General features: G+C 38.9%; 1 protein-coding gene across 1 annotated transcript in view; it reads right to left on the bottom strand.

Moving 5' to 3' along the window:
* The window catches only part of FAT3 (FAT atypical cadherin 3), a 423,022-nt gene that overhangs the window by 106,253 nt on the left and 297,783 nt on the right, over positions 1-18,986 (bottom strand). Inside the window, exons 5-6 of the mRNA XM_054088271.1 lie at positions 5,922-6,236; positions 3,812-4,022 (exon numbers count right to left, since the gene is read on the bottom strand). Of these exons, the coding sequence (XP_053944246.1) occupies positions 3,812-4,022; positions 5,922-6,236 (526 nt within the window). The remainder of the gene's footprint in view (positions 1-3,811; positions 4,023-5,921; positions 6,237-18,986) is intronic.

Here is an 18,986-nt window from a genome sequence, read left to right on the forward strand (position 1 = left end):
AAAACAGAAACCAGGTATGACATCTCAACCATTCCCAAATAAACAGAAAAACAAATGAAGAGGTAAGCATCCTGTTCCTCTCTAGCTCATGGAGGGAAAATAATCTCTCTGACTACAAGGCACCTTCCTCTCTTGGGCCTGATTAAATCAAGACCTTAAACAGCTATTTAAAGTGTATATAGTTTAGGTGCAAACTAGATGCTCAAGTTAGGTAGACAGAATAGTACATAGTCAAAATTCATCCTCTCTCCCTTGGTTTTTTTATGCTGAGAGAAAGTGCATGTTATGCATTAAAAAAGAGCTTCTCTGGAATTCCAGTGCCCATTTAGTTTGAAAAGGTCATAAACATAAAGGTCAGGCTGCAAACTCTATATTAATCCATGCCTCTACATAAGCCTTCAGGGCTTTTGTTGACATTACTGTGAACTGTGCACGGAGGTCCAAAATCACTAAATACCAGATGGAGCTGGATCAGGTCTACATTTTCTAGCAGCACAGAAAACATCTCTTGCATCAACAGTCCCATACAGATTTCCATGCATGACAACTAACTTCTACTAATAACCCATGTCTTTCATTGTGCTTTTCAGCGCTAGACCTCAATCTTCTCTCAAAAGGAAAGTATCAACATTTTTTTTTTCCACATGATTATACTGAGGAACCAGGAGACAAAGTGATTTTGATACTGACACTGACTAAAGGCAGCAAAGATAACTTAAATATACATTTCTCTGTCTATAAACCTCTGTGGGGTGGGTTTTGTCTTTCCACCTTGTACACAGAGCGTCTGGAACAACAGGATGTTCCGTGTGCCCAGGACTGTTGGCTATTCCTATTGAAGAAATGGGTGATATTCCTAGTGCTATTATTTATCACAACAGCAATATTTCAAGACAACATTCGTATGGCGACAGTATTGAACTGAATGGTCAGGATCACTGATTTCTCATAGCATCATAGAATCATAGAATATTCAGAGCCGGAAGGGGCTAAAGATCATCTAGTTCCAACCCCCCCGCCATGGGCAGGGACATGCCCCACCAGACCAGGCTGCCAAACGCCCCATCCAACCTGGCCTTCAACACCTCCAGGGATGGGGCATCCACAACTTCCCTTGGCAACCTTTGCCAGTGTCTCACAACTCTCATAGTGAAGAAATTTTTCCTAATGTCTAGTCTAAATCTGCCCCTCTCCAGTTTATACCCATTCTCCCTCGTCCTATTACCACAAGCCTTTATGAATAGTCCTCTCCGGCTTTCCTGTAGGCTCCTTTCAAGTACTTAAAGGTCACTATAAGATCTCCTCTGAGGCTTGCCTTCTCCAAGCTGAATAAGCCCAACTCTCTCAGCCTGTCCGTACGACATGTGCTCCATCCCTCTGATCATCCTTGTAGCCCTCCTCTAGACCCGTTCCAACAGCTCCATATCCTTCTTACATTGAGGATTCTAGAACTGGACACAATACTCCAGATGAGGTCTAACAAGAGAGGAATAGAGGGGCAGAATCCCCTCCCTTGCCCTGCTGGCCACGCTTCTTTTGATGCAGCCCAGGGCACGGTTGGCCTTCTGGGCTGCGAGCGCACATTGCCGGCTCATGTCGAGCTTCTCATCGACCGGCATCCCCAAGTCCCTCTTTGCAGGGCAGCTCTCATAAAGTCTTAAGGAAGTTCTGTCTCCATGATCCACTTTAGTGATGCAGCATCTTGCAGCATCAGGAACTACAGCCTATAGGGAAACCATTAGTGTTGTTTGAATAGCAAAAATCTTCTAAGTCACTGGAATTATTCTAACCATAGAGGTCATACTAAATGACAAATTAAAGGCTTCAATTTCATAACACTCTCCCCATCATCTCTGCTTCATAGGCAAAAAATAAAATTTTATTATAAGGGATTGTTAGATTGCAAGTAACTGTAATAATGTAAAAGAATGCAGCAGAAGAGCAGGGGATTCTCTCAGTGTTTAACACAGGCAACATTTTAATGAGAGTCAGTGAATTCTCAAGGAAAGGACAAAAGGGCTGTGAAAGGCAGAGGCGTCTAGCAAAAGGTTCAAATGGGGAAAAGTGGCAATAACATCAGTAAAGATGGCTTTTTCCTTGGAGGAAAACTAGGGTCAGTGAGGAAGAGAAAGGGAATGTAAACAGTAGCTAATAAATTGCATGTTGCATACTGAAACAACCAAAGGAATGGGAAGAAAACTGTAAGAAACATATACTGCCCTTCCCTGGGGACTAGCAGGAACCTTAGAATGTGAGAATAGTCTTAGGTTTAATTTTAATATGGTTGACACATCAGAAACTGTGCTACAAATTCAAAGAAGAAATGTTGCTGCTTCTGTCTTTCATCTGCACAAATTAGCAATAAGAGGTGGTTGAAAATTACTCTGACAGACCCTTTCTTTTGTGATCCTTGTCCTTCCTATTGGTTAAACACATCCAGGAATAGCTATGTTTAAATGAAAGCCAGACTCAATCCCTGTAAATAAAGCCTGCTGATACACCCTTTCCACTAATCTAATCTTTCATACAGTATTTGCTTTATAACCATTCATTTAAACAACACCTCTTTGTGCAGACATGGTGTTTTACATCCAAAGATATACAAACACTACGTAGAAGTATCTGCAAATATTAAAAAGCACAATAACATTGCGGGGTTGTTGTGCTGCTGGGAATAGTCTCATTTTGGAGATGTTAAATGTGTTATTTTAAATGACATTACTGAATCAGCAGTATAAGTGGAAAAGAAATGCTTAGGAACATTCATCCCTGTTTCTCCACTGCAACCAAGTGAGACCTTGTGCTCCCTGCCTTTTTGGCAGCTACATCCTTAGGGCTTTTCCCTGTGATTTTATGACCATTACTCCTACGGCTTTTCCTCCTTTTAGCTAAGGATATTTCTCCCTCTCTATTTTTATAAGCAATTTTACGCAAGGCAATTTTATGGTTGAAATCTCACATCAAACCACATTTCTACTTTTCAGTTTGCATTCAAGACAAACTTTTGGTGGCTCCATTTGTAACCCATATGTTGATGCATCCCATTCTGTTTCACAGTTAAATGGATGGCACTGGACTGTGAAAAGTTTGAATTAATTATTGGTGATAAACTGCAGAAAATCCGTGAATAAAATGATAATAATTGGACACAAATATGGTAAAAGCTGTCATAGAAAGAAACGCAGCACATCCATGTGTCGCATCGCATCCTGTCACAGGCATTTATGAAAGATGTAATATAAATTGTCTCAAAGAACTTGCAAAAATAAAAGGCAGCCTGGATAGTTGTATTTTACCAAATGTGTTTGCACTAAGGGTACCTTCTGTTGAACAGTTCTGCCCACAAGCTGTCTGTAGAATATAGAACATCTCTCGAGCATGCTTGCCACCTTGAAGCAGGGCAGTCGGAAGCAGAAAAAAAAGAACAGAATGCAGAAAAAAAGGTGAAGAAAGAGAGAAATGAGGGACAGCAAGTCTAAGTACCATAAATACATTTAGAAATGAGATTAGCAAAGTATGACAATAGAATTTAAATGACAGACAACATTAAGATTGCAGTAAATAACATAGTATGAAAAAAAACCAATTCAGCCATACAGCGCTTTTTTTCAGCTTAGCTACAGAGTCATAACAAAAGCAGGAATATTATTATTGTTATCGCTATATTAAAATGGCATTTTCATTTCAGCATTACGATAAAGGGTTTAATTTGGGGGGAACAGTTCACAGTTAGTTTTCTTGCTCTCAAAACAACACATCCATATGCTTTGCTTCCGAAGCTTCTTCCTCATACTACTGGCTCCGAACTTACCGACAATATCAAACCAGAGAGGAATGTTAGATGGCTGCACAGAGACCACCCCAACAATTTCTGTCACTTTATCGCTTTCCATGACAGTGAAGTTGTAAAAGGGTTCATCGAAAGTCAGCGGCACAGGCGAGGGCGCAGGCTTTTTTATCCACTCAATATGGAGGCGTGCAGTTGCAGACTTTTGGGGCCGGCCGTTGTCCACTGCTTTTATCTGGCAGGTAGAAAGAACATAGGACTCAGACTGAGCATCATAGTTTGGCAGCTGAGATTCAATTCTACTGCATGATGATGCCTACTTGGAAAATGGCCTTGTAATCCTTTATGTAAAATCTTCTATGTAAAAAGAGGGATAAAAGCACTTCTTCCTTGATTCTAATTTTTTTCCATTACACTTCAAATTTTCACTGAAAAGACTGAATTTAAATTGAAATTTTTGTTTTAGAAATGCTGGTGAGGGGCTTCCTGTAGAGGCAACTCAAACATTCCCCACACAGATCCGCCTCTCCAAAACCAGTTTCCCTCTCTAATTTCATCTTCTTCAGTTCCCTCTTGCAGTGAAACTGGGAGCTTTATAATGATCCTGTGGTGTGTTGTGCATATCCTAAACACGCTCACCCAGACCATTTTTGATTGCTTTTAAATAGCATTTGTATTGCAGTTAAGATTGATATTCCTTACATTGCCTTCTTCAAGATCTTTAATTGAGTTAAATAAGTTTCAGATCATTTCCCCCATTCTCCAAAGCAAATATAATTTAAAATTTTGCCATATCTATTTTCCTTGCTTCTTCCTCTCAGTCATGTTCATTAAGAGCTGCCCAGCTTGGTGCTAGTTCTTTTTATTATAATGTCCTCCAGAGGGATGGATAGACTTGATAGTTGTCTGGCATGCTTTATGGTTTTAGCAGAGCAAAGACAAGATAAGCAGCAACAAACACCGGGCTTAAGGAAAGGGAGAATGTAGGTTACAAAAGGATGGGTAACAGCACATTTACACCAGGGCCACCGGTGTACATGTGCTGTTACTATGCCTGTTAAAAACGGTAAATATTTTCCTGAAATATCATATTCTATTTTTTTCCCTGGAAATGTGTTAAGTGGGTTTGGTACTAACACACAGCCTCCTGTTCCACTTCAGCTGGGCAGGCCCTATGTGAAAAAGAGGACGAGGGCGTGATGAGCAATGTCAAGGTAGAAAATCTTCATCTGTTGCATTATAATAAGGGCCAGATCCCAGATGTGACTTCCAGCTCTGCACAGGGGAAGGCACTCTGACACCCAAAGGGTGCTCTACTGTGATTACTAGGTAATTCTCAATATTTTGATTTTTATTCATTTTCCTGTCATGGTTTCCAACCCTATAAAGATATCCCAACAGAAATGTTACTGTAGGTGCCACTGCATTCCTGTACTATGGGCCGGATGGTGGGTTTCTGATGCTTTCCTACCACCGCCTACATTTTTGGTCAGCTCCTTAACTACAACTTGTTTGCTTAATGCTGTAGATGAAGAGTGCACAAACCCCGTATTGCTTTGTATCAACAAGACTATCATGTAATCTTTTTTTTCTTTGACCTTGTCTATAAGGTTTGAGTTCTGGCAGAAGTACTTTGAGATTTCTTTTAACTGAAATTGCTGCAATACTCTTTAATGTGGTGAGAAGGGTACTATAACATAGAGTACACAGTACTCCTCCCCTCTGAAGCAACCTAACTTGCACAATGTAAGGACCTTTCCCTGAGTGGAAGCAATTCTGTCAACATAAAAGGCAAATAACCATTTGTAGCAGTATCTGCCCAGTTCAACACGATATAACTTTATGAGCAGGCAAGCCCTTAGTCTTAATTTCTGTGTATTCAAGGGAACAACTTCAACCAACAATACGAATGTTGACTGAACAGTCTAAGAAAATTGCAGTATGTGCAACAGGATGAATACCCTCCCAGACCCATTTTTTTAACCTGTGAATACTAGATTTCTTAATACATTCAAATATTACATATAGGTCATACCTTAAACACAGTCATATATCGCTTTTTATACAAGAGGGCCTGTTTCTTAAAAAGAGTGAGTCAAACCATGGGTTTGTATGTTGATGAAAAAGAACTTACTGTTAAGATGTCATAACTCCCTGCTGTAAACTGTTTTCTGGAAGAAACCATCCCTGTTTTGGGATCAATAAAAAATTTCCCATCATCATTTCCATCCACAATGCTGTATGAGATTTCTGCATTAGGGCCTTCATCTTTATCAAATGCAAAAGCTCTGTAGATTGGCTCCCCTCTCTTCTTACGGTCCCTCTCTGGCAGCTTGATCTGATAGACTTTCTCCGGAAACTGAGGTTTGTTATCATTCTCATCCAGAACCTGGACCACCACCCAAACAGAGGATTGCTTGGGAGATGTGCCCCCATCCGAGACGGTTACCTGAAAAACAATAGCAGTAGAGGCGTTATTGTGAATAGGTATAGTAGGACTTAAAAAATTGGAAAAAAAAACCCTATAAAACAGATGGAAGCACCCATTCCTACCCAAAACTAACCTGCAGTTTACAAAGTCTTCTGTGTACACAAGACATGCTCACTTATAAACATGCTTGGTGCCTAACTCAGATATGCCCTCATTGGCAAACAGAGGAATCAGCAAGATTTTTTACTTTGAGATGAACTTGGAATGGGGAGCATGTGGAGTAGGAACCTATTGGCCAAAATACAAAATCCCTTTATCTCAAATTTTGCACGTTTATCTCAGAAGACAGAACTGGAATTAACCCATTAAGCAGGATTCCTGCTTTTTTGCAAACTTATTTTGAAGTTTCTCCAGCTACACAATGAAATTGAAAGATGCATTTCTTCTTAAATCCTAAAATAATCTCTGTCACTTTTTTTTTCCATTAATTATTTGGAATTTCTTAAATAACAAAAGGATTTCTGTCAGTTCTTTTCATTCATTACCTGAGATGTGACAGCTCATTATTTCCAAATCTGCTTTATATGATTGCAAGGGGCACAAAGAGTGAGAAATTTCTGCTGCATTGTCTAAAGAGCACACTGTGCTGGCAGAAACATGTAAGAAATAAAATATTAGAGACAAAAGTTAATTAGCAATTCAGCTGCAACTTAAAGAGAATTACTAAAGATTTTCAGTCTGAAACACTGTGAAAATGAAATGATCAAAGATCAACAAGTACTCAAGAGATTTAATAGTGTGCCTTCAAAATGCAATCAATATGTTTCAAACTTCTCCCTCTATATTTCGATTACATTTTTTAAAGAGAAGGAAATAAGGCAGAAAGTTATTTCTGGTTGTGTGAAAGAAGTTCAAATTTCACTTTCAGCTACATATGCTAACATGCCAATTCCCATGCCAATTCGGCTAACATGCCGAGTTTTGATGATAGCGAACCAAGATATTACATGCCGTTCCCTGTTTGTACTGATCACTGCACATTGGTTGCCTTGCTGGTTAACTCCTTAGTGCTTTATTTTCCCTTAAACGGTTCTGTGGCCATTTGAAAATCATACAGTCCTGACATTCAATACTTAGGCAAAGCAAAATTTTCTGGCAATAATGTCCCTTGCCATTCTCTCCTGTTTGCCACTGGAAGTGTAAACTTAGGATAACCCTGATTTAGTGCTGAGATCAGCAGAAAAACTATGACATTTTCTATGAGACAGGTAAAAGATCTTTTCTATTTCCTGTATTTAACTATACCTTTAAAATCTGACAGTGGAAGGGAGGAGACTGACAGCCTTAGGGACTGAAACCCTTACTTACAGAAAAATAAATGGTATGACCATGTATAATAGAAATGTAAAATCCCCCAAATCAGTTCATAATCCGTTTGGAAAGTGGAGCCTGTCCTCCCTCAGGCCCCTCTCTCTCTCCTAAGACTGTCACCAGGGCTGGCAGTTAGCACTGGCTGGGATCACTGCCTCACGACAGGACTGACTGCTGAGTGCTGGATGGGGACCATCCCCATCCTGTAAAGCCACCAACGCGCCATCTGTCAGTCACCGGCGAGGGGGTGCAGGGAAAGGACCCACAGTTCATTACCCATGTACTCAGCCATACAATTCACACTTGCTACACTTTCCAAAATGGCATTTATAATGCTGAAAGGCTGCACACATGGCTGCGAATCTGCCTTTCCAGTTGCTGAGAGCCACACCATCAAGGACCTCAGCTTCTTCACTCCACTGCTCCGGGAGAAGTTCTTAGCTTCTGCAGCAAACAAAAAGCCAATTTTGCCAATTTTCCTATTAGAGACTTTCAGCAATTAGTAAACTTTTGTCTCTCTCAGAGGCTGCTCCCGTCTATTTCTGTCCTGCTGCAGTAAACTGGCCAAGCTCTCAGCAAGAGTATAGGATACAAAGAAAAACCTTTTGCAGGTTTTCTGCTGACACCATAAATAAAATAATCAATGGTATCAGCCGGTACACATTGTAGTGTACAAAAACAGAGATGCACTTATTTAAATGACGGTCAAAAGTACCAAGAAATTTTTTTTCCTTTTTTGGTTTTGGTTTTTTGTGGGGTAATGTTCTTAATGCACAGAAAATACTAGCAGGAGTCAGGAAACCCTTGCCTTCTGAACAGTATATGACTCAACCTTGAAATAAAAAGACATTTCCTTTAAGCTGCTGGGAGCTTGACCATGGAGCTGGGAGAAGGTGGGGGAGAGAAATTATTTACAAGTAAAATAATAATAAAAATCTCTAAAAACCATAGTGGTATAAACATTCAAGCATCTGTGATTAAAAAAACTACTTAAGTCAAGAGACTGTTCAAGCAGGAAAGCCATCCTCCTGTCTTACCAATACAGCCTCACAGTTTGTTAGGTTACTGCTGACATCCTGACTAACATGGTGCTGTGGCAGTAAATTCGTGCCTGTATTTGTTTGTGTAAGCTCAAACGTGTGCGAAATCCATTTCATGACAGAAGAGCTGCACTGAAAACATTTGCTGACAGCTAATTGAAAATAGTTATGGCTATAACACAAAATGTCAACTAATTAACAGAAATTAACATAGAAGGCCTGAAGTTAGTCAGTTCTACCCTGTCTACGAATTTAGCTCGTGGAGAGGAAAATTCTATGTACCAGTTAAGCCGCCTTCTCTGCAAGACAATCAAAACTTTTCAAAGTGACAGGCTCCAGCTTCACTTGAAAAGCTCTGAGTGCCAGACATGGGAGGTGAAGTGTGAGTTAAAGCTCTCTCTTTGCAGGCACGTAAATTAATTTAGCTGCCCTCATACCAGTGATGTGGTTATTTCCCCAACTGTAAATCCACACCCTGGCTGACCCTCTTTTGTGCTTTGAGCCCAAACCCCAGGCTGGGCTTTTCAGGTTCCAGCTCTAAACAGGGTAAAAGAACTGCAGAAATACCCTCTGCCCCTACAGAAAGAAGCCACTACAACACATTAAAACAAAATAACTAAATGCTGCCAGTTCAAAATTGTTCTCAGACCGAAACAGGGAGGACCAGAGAGGTCATTCAGCACAGTGCTCTGCAAGTACATCAAGACACTATCACAACAGCACTTAGGGGCCCCTCTAACAAATGCAATTTTGATTCAAACATTACCACAGTTCTCAGCAAAATCCTTACACAGCTGGAAATTACAGTGAAAAGTAACCGGGGAGGAGAGGGAGGCTGGGAAATCTGTAGGACAAAGCTACAAAAGCTAATTCGCAGCTGTTATCTCTGGAAAAGTCAAAAGGCAGACATGCAAGGCGCAGGAGAGCTTGCCAGGACCAGTGAGGTCCTTCTGTTTGTAAACCTGCAGATGGCATGGTGAAGGAAAGAAGTGAAGAAAGGTGATATGGACAAACGACAAAGACGACAATCTCAATACATGTTTTTAAAGACGTGGCATGAAAAACCCAACAAGAGGTGAACGGCTAAAACACAGTGCCAGTCTAGCAGATCTCAGTGCTGGTGAAAAAAAATAATTTTGTCTTTAGACAGTCACTTCTCCTACGAATTGGACTGTGACATTGAAATGAAAAAGGATTAGCTCTTTATTTTTTTCAGAGTATGAATGCAACTCTGAGGACCACCCTCCTCAATTAAAAGTATAATACTGAGTCTCATTAACAGACGCTCATGACTTCCAAGACAATTATTAACTCAGCTGGAGAGAGTGGCTAGCAGGGATCTTACTTTAACAAGTATAACAAGACAATCAGCAGGTATTTAATGTGAGTTATCAAACCTTGAGAAGAATGAGAGTCTTCTTCTATAGCATTCCTTGGCAAGAGATAGTTAAGAGAAACTGCCACATTACTGTCATTAGCACTGCAAAGTGCTGAAGATGTCATATTTGCTTGTTTATTTTTGTTCCTGTGATACTGCTTAATCCAAAAATAGTGTGCTAAGGTGCCTGTGTCTCATCGGAGGAGTGTGCATGATGAAGGTTTCAGGTAAAAGTCTCTCCCTTCCCCCAACCAGAAATGCCAATTTTGCTGCAGGAAACTTTAGAAAAGAGAATCTGGTTGAGTTACTGGAGACAGAAAAATGATCAAAGGAAGCCTGAGATCTGAGGCATACCCCTGCTGTTAGCAACTAATGGGTTTGTTTCTTCTGCCAATGCTCAAACTAGCTGCAATACCTATTGTAAGAGACTCTGGAATTCAGCCCAAGTGAGAGAAATAAAAGATTATAAAGCAGAGCTCATTCAGGGATGAATGGAACTTTAAAGTCAAATACACTGAATTACTATCTCTGCCTTCTTCAGAGAGAGACTAAAGTCATGACTAAATTCTTACAAGGAAATATTTTTCTGAAATGCATTATATTACTGAACTACATGTCAGCTTATTGCTACAAAGTGGAGGCAGCATAGCTCAAAGATAGATGGAAGAGAAAAAAAGTACTTTTTAATTTTTTTTCCAGTTCAACACAAATACTGAGCTAGCTGTAGTAAATACATGCCTTCTTTTTCTAATTCTTTATTTGGCAGCTGTGAAAAAAAAAAAGGGCTGGTGCTTATTTCACTTAAACTACTAGAATGTAGTGCTGTCCCACAAGACAAATTACTTCAACGCTTCTTATAGGAAAGTGTGCCAATCATATCAATATGATCCAGCTTTCTTTATTTCCTTTACAATGTGCTAATAAGGGAACTCTTGCTTTCAATCAAAAAAGAATAAAATTAATATATTCTCTCTGGCCAGCAATTAGAAATAAATAATTTAGAATACATTTTAAATACAGATTATTACTGACATAAACACTCTAGGTGGCTGATTAGTCAATGGCTTCCAGCCACATTCAAGCTAGAAAACGATGGATAATGGTCTGTTATATCATTTGAGAATTAATGATGAAATTGGGTAATTTCAACACTGCATTGCCAAAAGACAGGAAGGAAGGCTTTTTCATTTGGGGTTAAATGCTCCCTGCAGTATCTACAAACCTAAATATTAGAAGACACTGAAGAAAGTCTTAAGAGGTTTCAAAATTTAACTTTTGTCACACTCACAGCACTGAGACCAGAAAATGGTAACAAAATGACCTGACAGAATAAAATATCAGAATGGGTAACTTACCTGAAGGTCCAGAACTATTACTACTACTACTACTACATTTATGCTGTGTCATACTTCTTTCTACACATTGAAACTGTAAAGAAGAGTCATAAACTCTGAAAAGAAACTTAAGACCTGTATTTTAGCTTTAGTAGCAGTAAAATGAAGGAACTGCATAGTTCTTGACAGTGACTCTCTGAAAAGGACATAGTAATTTTCCGTGGGCATTGTTTTTAAAGTTCATTATAGTTTGGAGATTCTGGCAACTTTTTTGCATCAGGCTGTATTTATAATGTTCTTGAATCAATATATGCCAAGAAAAGCGGAGAACCAACCATTATTCCATTAAATTCCTAGAACAACAGAGCAGCTTTTCCTACATGAAAAGAAACTCCTTTAAACAATCTAAGTATCTTCCCCTTCTTTTCACTAAGTAAAAAGAAAACTATAGTCCTGAGGAATGCCAAGCTCACATATTTTTGCTTTTGAGAAACTGCACATAATACTTTGCCCAGAAGTGACTCTAAGCTAGCTGATCACTTTCCCAAAGTCCAAATGTGTCTCCTATTTGCATTCGTGGAGTGAAATAAAAAAAAACCCAAAAAACAAAAAACTTCACATTTACTGCCTAACAGTAGTGTGTAATCACTTATTCAGTGGAAGTGATCTGGTAAGAGAAAGCATTGCTCAGCTAGGACTTTTCCTGACCCTCTAGTGATAACACCACCATCAGAAGTGGTACATTAAACTAGAGGACTGGAAAATACAAGATGATCATAGTAGGAACATCAACCTCAGTCTCGAAACAAAAACTGTAAAGGTCTTTTGAGTACCTCAAGAACTTCCTTCCTTTGTTCATGAGGCTACTACAATGAATCTTGCTACCTCAGGATACAATGAAGAAAAATTTGGAAAGCAGAACAATGCATTCCAAATTGTCCTCGGATAATATCTGGACATTTACCCACCTTCAGACTGACATCTTACAAACAAGATAAAGACCAATATGCAATTGGTTAAAAACAATTTTTATAGACCTATAGAACCTCGTTTCGGAAGAACCTATTACTAAACCAGAGTATAACTACTCTTGTAGCCTCTAAATGAGAATGTGTATTGATCTTCACAGTAAACTTTGAAGAAGGTGTTTAGTTCCTGCTGACAGTGAAGATTGCAATCAAAGAGTTTTGTGATCAGAAATTCTGAGAATATCTCACTTCAAACAGCTTTAAATAACATAAAGCTTGCAAATTAAGATATTTAGGCAGTTTAATGTTAGTAACAATCTCTATGTCAATTGCAGTTCCATTCATACATGAATATCTACTTCAGCCATTTGTGGATTTTGCTTTTCTTGTCATAAGAAACACCTGTGATCACATATTGCTAAGTTCACCTCTACAAGATCTACTTCTACAGATAATGCCCTTCTCTAAAAAAACTTCTCTCTCCACTCAGGAAATACAGTAGTTCTCTGGTTTTGTGCCTTAAAAGAGGTGTCCATCAACTTCTCAGTACACTGCACTGCCTTTTTCTAAAATATTCAATTACCCTTCATTTTCTATCCACAAAAGTAATTTGATTCTCATATTCACTCTAACCAGGAATCCAATACCTTTTTCAAAGTTTCCTCAAAATTAGGAAGATTGTTACATGTCCCCAATCTTCACTTTTTTGTACTAGACCAGTCAATAAGTGAAACTGTATATTAGTGAGAAAATCATTCATATTAATAAAGATATAATATTTTATTCATGTTTCCAATACTTTTTTCCTAATATTAATAGCTTATTTTATGTTTTACTACCAGCATAGAGGCTGATATGTTAAAAAATATTCAAAACTATTTGTTGATATATTGCCAAAATTTAATCAAGCTATAGAACTAGTCACTGTGGAGTTAATTAATCAAGCAGTAAAATGATATATACTTCCATGCTTGGGTGTGCAGCTGTGTCAGTCCCCAGATATTCAAACTGACAGGAAATTAAGGTACATCAAGTCTTTTAGCAGAAACTCTCAAATTTGGCACACATGATTTCCTGTTTGAGGCAACAGCACATCATGTATTTTATAGTAAGTCAGCAGCACTGCCTCATGCTAATGTGGTACGTGGTGTTGAACTTTAAGTAAGAAAAGACATAAAATGAAGCAGCTTGCTCTGCATGCCCTTAGAAATGTCGTGGCATGCAATTTCTCTTACAACAGAGCAATAATTTCAACTAAAACCTTCAGTCTTCAAAAGAAATATTGTCTTTTCTCTTAAATTATAAATATTAAAATTTACTTCTAAACAATTTTTGTCTTGTCAACAGCCAGTGCTTTCTGATGTTGATGAAACACCATTACATGAGACTCTGATGGTCAGTCTTGAAACAGTATTGTGAATTCTTGGTAGGAAATACATTTATTTGTTCACCAATGAGATGAAATTATTCAAATGAGATGAAGCTATTTATTTCATAGGTACAATGTATCTAAATTCTACTCTGCTATATGATGCAGAACCAAGTATTTTCAAAAGAAAGATAACACCTTTTTTTTAATCACTGTAACAAGCAGTGCTTGGTTGTGCTAACACAGGATGACACCGCCTTGTCTCTGGCAGAAAGGCAGATTAAGATGCATCCAGCCCCATTTCCACCTCCTCCTCCAGCCATTTGTTCTTCACCTGTCATCGGTTTGCAGGGACCTTCACCCATCAATAAGACTGCTTGTGCATCTGTGCTACGAACAGGGCTGCTGAAATAATCAGGGTTTCAAATGAACTGCCTAAAGAAAAAGAAAATCCCCCCCAAGGCAGATGGTAAACCAGTGAGATGGTGAGAGAGGAAAATGAGGGTCGGAAAGGCAGGTCCCCAAGTCAGCAGAGGGAAATATTTCCTAAGATGCTTTGACCACTGAAGGAAAATGCATTGTGTAACCACAATTTTGGTGATGAATTCTGCAATTTCACTACAGATGGTATCTTTGCTTCTCCTCTAAAAAAACCCCAAATCACTGCCATAAAATTCATCCCTTATCAATAATCCTTTGATCAATACCAACATAAGCAAATCCAGAAGAATTGATCTCGAGTTAAAAGACTTTGTGTCTTAACAATAAGTGCTGAAAACCCAGTTTCCATCTTACACTATTTTTTCATAATATACAAGAAATGAGTGCTTTCCATCCTCACATACATGTAAAACATTTCAAAGATAGTTTTATAGTTGATAGCCTGAAGAGTGGTCTCTGACATTTAAATGCAGTTTATGGTTTTCACAGTAAAAAAATGAAACTGCTATGGTTTTTTTTTAAAAATAAAGGCTACCAGTTAAAACTCTGATTAATAAAAAATGGATTTCTTAACCAGTATTTAAAGTATATAAAATCAGACATTTAAGGGGTACAGTCTGTTCAAAATTTTTATCCTGTAGAGACATTCTAAACTTGCAAAAGGAAAAAATGACATTTTACAACTCAGTAATTTCTCTGGCTCTAGTGAACTGTCACTCTGGAAGATTGCTGTGAGTGTGTTCATCAGTCTAAAAGGAAAAAAGGAAGACATGATCTTTGTGATATCAAAGTTTTTGATAGAAGTTTCTTTAGTTAGCGATGAGGTGCAAAGTAAAATTTTACACAACTTCGAGGACAATATCATAGCAATTACTCATGCATGTAGGAATAAAGTAATTTTTGTAGTTAGGCAAGGACTATATCCTAACATATCATACAAAGCAGTATAAAAACACTCAGAAAATCAATATGAAAAATAAGTAAAATAAGCTAAAGGAGAGAAGCATGAATAAGGAGTTTGACTGTTCGGGCTCTTCCCAAGGCAGTTGTTTTAAATGACATTATCACCGTGCTTTTTGGGGTTTTTTTTCAGACCAGGTTAAATTAAATAAAACCAATAATTGCTTTGATTTTAGCAATAAAATTCTGCTTGACTTCTTGATGTCTACTTCACAACTTTCTGTAACAAATTAATTTTAGACAGATAATAAGCATTAATTGGGCCGCATTTAATCACTATTTCATCTAATAGGCAACACACACAAGCCTTATTATCTCAATCTCCACTCGTCTTTGATTCCAAGTGTCCTATAAATAACTACTATCCAGTTTTCATTGACATGGGGTCGATTTCACAAGCTGGTTGATAATCAGAATGGTACCATATGTAGGGGAAAAAAAAAAAAAAAAACATCCTGATTCTGAAGCAAAACTCGTATTCTTGGACAAACTTTTTACTTTTTCCAAATCCAGTTCCCAGCTTTGAAAACTCAGTGTGGAAAATGGGCTTGGGTATCATGTCCACTACAATCGATATGAAACTGAAATTCAGATAATTGTTCCGGTGATAAAAGATGAGAGTCATCAGCTCCTTCTCTGATGGCTCCATTAAGACTCTGTGTTTCATCAGGTATAGTAAAACCTTGTTGGTCTTTTTTTGTTTTTTTTTTCACTAGACAGGACTGACACAGCTAAGTGCACATTTAGGGACCAGTTCATTGTAACCTTGATTTTCACATAGTCAGTTTAGTTCTCTTTTCAGCTCTGTTGAACCTCTACAAACCTCCATAACCACCTGAATACCCTCAGCATCCCCAAATACATCACAGTTGGCTAAAGACACACAGGGAGAGTCTAACGACAAGTGTTTCCCTGCGGAACCAAACTCATTGTCTGAGCAGCCAAAGAATTACAGATCTCTTCATGATACAGAGGGACTTGACCAGCTGTGAAATGCTCTGACTTGGAAATCAATGGTTCTTTGTTGAGAACAGGGTTGCACCTAGAGTTCAACAACCCCATTTCAGCTTGTTTTTGTTTCTCATTTAGCTTTTGCCCAGCCCTGGGCTCCTGCTACTTAACAAGTACCTGAAAGCTCTAGGCCTTGAACTAAAGAGTAGAAGGGTAGGGAAGATGTGTACCACCACAGCAGCAGCAGCACTACCACCTTTGTATGCATTATAACTGTTTGGGAAGACTATTATCTTAACACTCAAGCAAATGGGGTGGGGGGTATTTACTTTAAAAGAGCCAGTAACTTCATAGGCGAATTCTATTTAACATGATTTTTTTTCCTCTTCGTTCTATCACACAGATATAGCCAGTGATCCTGTGAAGTATGATGTATATGAATAACGTTCAGAATACACCAAGACCATATTGCTAACGTAAATAAGTAGGTGTGTATATAGAATCATAGAGTCATAGAATCACTAGGTTAGAAAGGACCTACCGGAATCCTTGAGTCCAACCATTCCTAACACTCCCTAAACCATGCCCCTCAGCACCTCATCCACTTGTCCTTTAAAGACCTCCAGGGAAGGTGACTCAACCACCTCCCTGGGCAGCCTCTGCCAGTGCCCAATGACCCTTTCCGTGAAAAATCTTTTTCTTATGTCCAGCCTGAATCTCCCCTGGTGCAGCTCGAAGCCATTCCCCCTTATCCTGTTCCCTGTCACTTGGGAGAAGAGGCCAGCTCCCTCCTCTCCACAACCTCCTTTCAGGTAGTTGTAGAGAGCAATAAGGTGTCCCCTCAGCCTCCTCTTCTCAAGGCTAAACAACCCCAGCTCTCTCAGCCGCTCCTCATAAGACTTGTTCTCCCGCCCTTTCACCAGCTTCATTGCTCTTCTCTGGACACGCTCCAGAGCCTCAACATCCTTCTTGTGGTGAGGAGCCCAGAACTGAACACAGTACTCAAGGTGCAGTCTCACCAGTGCCGAGTACAGAGGGAGAATAACCTCCCTGGACCTGCTGGCCATGCCGTTTCTGATACAGGCCAAGATGCCATAGGAGCAAGGTCATTTGCTGATAATATAACAGGAAACACTGTCCAGAAATTTTAAGATTCCAAATGTGTTGCAAAAAAAACCACCAAACCCTAAAAAACAACCTGGCCCGAAAAGTTAATTTCCCTGAGTAACATTCAGAACGCATTAAAAATGTTCAGGTTATTAATATTAATTAATCAATTACTACTATTATAATTAATTAATTACACAGTGCCTGGAGTCTTGGATAGGGATTGAATAAGAAGATGACATTCTACTCCTGCAGTGCGGGAGGAATTTTAAAAGATTGTAACTTTTAAAATACTCTTAGCCCTTTGATTCCTTTACAGAAAAAGTCTTTAACATGCACTTGGTTTTTGCAGCCACAGGATGGCATTCACTGCTGTGCAAAGGGTCAGTGAAAGGTAAGTAGAGGCTAGAAAGTGCCCTTTCCACCTGGGGAAAGGAAATATTTAATAAAAAATGTTTAATATAAATATACTGATTTCTAATGATGACAATCACTTATCCAAGAATATAGTACCAGAATTTTACCACTGACAGCACTTAAGGTCCATGTTCTTACTGCATGATATTAAGGCTCTCAATAGAGTGTTATCTTGCCTGGTTTTAGTAACCTGGGACTGTCAAAAATTACAAAGCAGCAATTCCAACTTGGGATACCACCAACAGCATAAATCACTTCAGTTTCACTTCCATGTTTTATGGAGTCACGGTATACCTTGAATGGATTTACATAGCCTCATAATTTACTCTTTATTTTCCCATTAGGGCAGTATATGGAGTAGGTGTTGACACATGGCATACCGATGGAAGGACAGTTGGACTACAAACATAGCCAAGGTGACTGATATTTGGATTATAAATGTCAAAGGGTGTGGTTGAAAAGCAAGGTGTATCAATCCACAGATACTTTTCCCAGTTGTGAAACTAAAGTTAAGAGGAGTGGCAATGAGCTACAAGTAGTTATGATTTATAGAGTTCTGTTTGAAGTCAGCGGCAAACGGTATCCAATTACATTCAGTAAAGATGTCTAATGCCACTGGTAAAACAACTGGATTTAGAGTGATGAGCAAGAATGTTAGACTGAGAGACAACCTACTAATGCTATTAACCTTTCAGTGATTGCCCTGCTGATAACGTGATCTGTGTGACAATAAAACACTGAAGGAAACAATAGGCCAGATTTGTTAATGCAAGACTGATATATGGGAGAAGGAGATTTTTTTTCAGGATTCATTTTATGGATCTCCATTTAACTCTCACTAGGTGAAGGTAGAGAAAGGGGGAAACAGGAGTCTCTCTAATGAGTTGCTTTGTTGCTTTGCAGCAGAAGAAATTGAAAAAGGACAGTTTAGGAGCCGCTTTTCTTTTGAGATTGGCTCAGGAGGGCTTGGAGTGTTAGAGGGCTTGTGTATTTTGTTGGAAATAGCCATGAGAAAGCTCCTGATTTATGGGAAGTCTTGCATAGCACAAGTGCATCCTGTCAGGATCAGTATAGGAGGTGAGATCCCTTGGTATCAGGAGATCAGATATGTCAGCCCCATGCTCTAATCCCGATGGCTGGATGCTGGGGACAGGACCACAGATGCTGATTCACAACGTGGAGCCCTGGCCAACACAATCTATAGATCCTGCCACTACTTCCTTTGAGAAACTGTATGCAAAAACTAAATACACTTGTTTTCCAAAACTGAATTCAGTTTTAGAAATGAGGATATTAAGAGTAAGTCTAATCCATGGATTAGTGACCTGGCAAAATATCTAAATCTTACTTATGGGCTCAGTGAGGCAAAGGCAGTTTGTCAGTTAAGTGAAGTTTAAGATGCAATTCCTGTTTTGCTATATAAGTCTGGTGA

Source organism: Cuculus canorus, chromosome 1 (genome assembly GCF_017976375.1).
Source record: "Cuculus canorus isolate bCucCan1 chromosome 1, bCucCan1.pri, whole genome shotgun sequence".
NCBI classification, from domain to species: domain Eukaryota; kingdom Metazoa; phylum Chordata; class Aves; order Cuculiformes; family Cuculidae; genus Cuculus; species Cuculus canorus.